The sequence below is a fragment of the Acipenser ruthenus genome, chromosome 8, assembly GCF_902713425.1.
Source record: "Acipenser ruthenus chromosome 8, fAciRut3.2 maternal haplotype, whole genome shotgun sequence".
Lineage (NCBI taxonomy): Eukaryota > Metazoa > Chordata > Actinopteri > Acipenseriformes > Acipenseridae > Acipenser > Acipenser ruthenus.
This window is the reverse complement of record NC_081196.1, coordinates 7759091-7761137: the sequence shown is the minus strand read 5'-3', so window position 1 is coordinate 7761137 and position 2047 is coordinate 7759091. Positions and strand designations below refer to the sequence as shown.

The following is a 2047-nucleotide window of genomic DNA, read 5'->3' as shown; positions in this document are numbered from 1 at the left end:
TACAGTATGTGTCGGCTGATTTGTATTTGTGGATTATATATGTAAATGTACATTTAATAGATTCACTGATGGATTCACAGACCCCAATTACCACTAATCTTGGACTACCTAATAATAATCCGAGATTAGTGCTAATCAGGGTCAGTAAAAGCAGCCGTAAATGATTTAACTTGTGTGTAAAATGTTGTTTAATGGTTTTTTTTTTAGTTTGGTTTACCAATAATAACCAGATTAGTGTTTGCTTTTACACATAGGAATCACTTTTTCAATTTTCCCTTTCAAGGTAAAACTGAACAGTAAGCAGTCACCAGCCATGCGAGAGGAATCTGTAGAACGTAGTAACCTTTCCCACACCACGTTTATTTTGATTGGATTTCCAGAACTCTACGAGTACAGACGTTTACTTTTCTTTCCCTTTTTCCTTATATATGTGGTTGTTTTGATAGGAAATTCAGTTATCATCTATGTGATCAAAACAGCTGAGAGTCTCCACACTCCTATGTATATATTAATTTCCTACATGGCAGTTATAGATATTATTGTACCAACAGCTATTATTCCCAACATGCTGCTTAGCCTGTTATTCGACTGGAACAGGATTTCTTTGGCTGGCTGCCTAACTCAGATGTTTTTTGTTCACTGCATCTCTTCATTTGAATCGACTATCCTCTTAATAATGGCTTTGGATCGATATGTCGCTATTTGTAACCCACTGCGCTATGCTGAAATCATGAACACATCTGTCTTTTTAAAAATGGGTATTTTCTCAGTTATAAGAGGTGGGGCATGGACGTGTGCCCTGATTATTCTTGCTCATCCTCTCTCTTTCTGTGGATCAAATATAATCAATCAGTGTTACTGTGAACATATGGCACTTGTTTCCTTGGCTTGTGGTAGTACCACTAAAAATAACGTAACAGGGTTGTTAATGGCTTTCACTATTGTCGGGTTTGATATTAGTTGCATACTTTTTTCTTACATTAGGATCATAACTGTGGTCATCAAAACCGCATCTGCAAAAGAGCGTCAGAAAGCTTTTCATACCTGCAGCACCCACCTGATAGTTATGTTTTTTTTCTACATCTCAGGTAATGTATCATTTGTAACATACAGGGTCAGCAATACAATTCCTACAGATGTTCACACTCTGTTAAGTGTTATGTATTTAGTTGTCCCAGCAAGTGTAAATCCCATTATTTATGGAGTCCGAACCAAAGAAATCAGGCAAGTCATTGTGAAAATGTTTAGAAGAAGAAGAATCCTTGTCTCCAGTAATGTTGTTACTGTAAAGACTTAACATAAAGTTATCTAAATCTACTGTCTTTTTTTTTTTTTTGCATTGTATGAACATATAACAATCTGAGGATGTAATGTTGAAATTAAAGTATAATAGTATTATTAGAAGCAATAAAGGAAACCTGAATATGAAAGTATATTAAAGTTGTTTTTTTTCCCTTGAATGCATGTATGTATATACATAACAAGCAGAGACAGAAATGTGAAATACTGCATTTACACTGTTAGAAAATAGCACTCTCTACTTGAGCAATAAAACACCTCTGATGTTCACCCATGTCCTTGTATGTTATTTGTGTAAGATGTCGGTAATGGCACTACTTCAGTTACAGTAAGAGATAGATGGTTAATGTGGCTGGCTTAAAAAGACTATAGGAACACAGTAAGGCTGCAATGTGTTTGCTATACAAATTGAACTTTGTCATACAGACATTGAATCAGTGCCAACCCATCCCCCCCCATCCCATCGCCCCATGAATTTACTTCAAGCCCCCTCCCTCAGTTTAAAAAGCACTGCATCAGGGCAAAGTAGACCTGAATTTGTAAACTAACCGATCATCAATATGCTGTATATGATTAGTTGCCAAGGTTTGTACACATTGCAAAGGGCCTGGGCTAAAATCAAAGGATAACTAGGATAAAGTTGAGTCTTTTTTATGTGCAGAAGAATCTCAGAGTTACACACCCCACACTTACAAACTGTCAAACAAACACAACTTCAAACGGGAAACAGGGTTCCTGGTTACTGTAA

General features: G+C 36.3%; 1 protein-coding gene across 1 annotated transcript; it reads left to right on the top strand.

Moving 5' to 3' along the window:
- The first annotated feature begins 313 nt into the window (after window positions 1-313).
- LOC131737840 (olfactory receptor 51E2-like) lies at window positions 314-1297 on the top strand. Its single transcript, XM_059029618.1, has one exon. It carries the CDS (start codon window positions 314-316, stop codon window positions 1295-1297), a length of 984 nt encoding a protein of 327 aa, XP_058885601.1.
- The last annotated feature ends 750 nt before the right edge of the window (window positions 1298-2047 follow it).

What these genes read in the sequence shown, in the direction of transcription:
- LOC131737840 (XM_059029618.1), top strand. Translation starts at nt 314, where the DNA reads ATGCGAGAGGAATCTGTAGAACGTAGTAACCTTTCCCACACCACGTTT.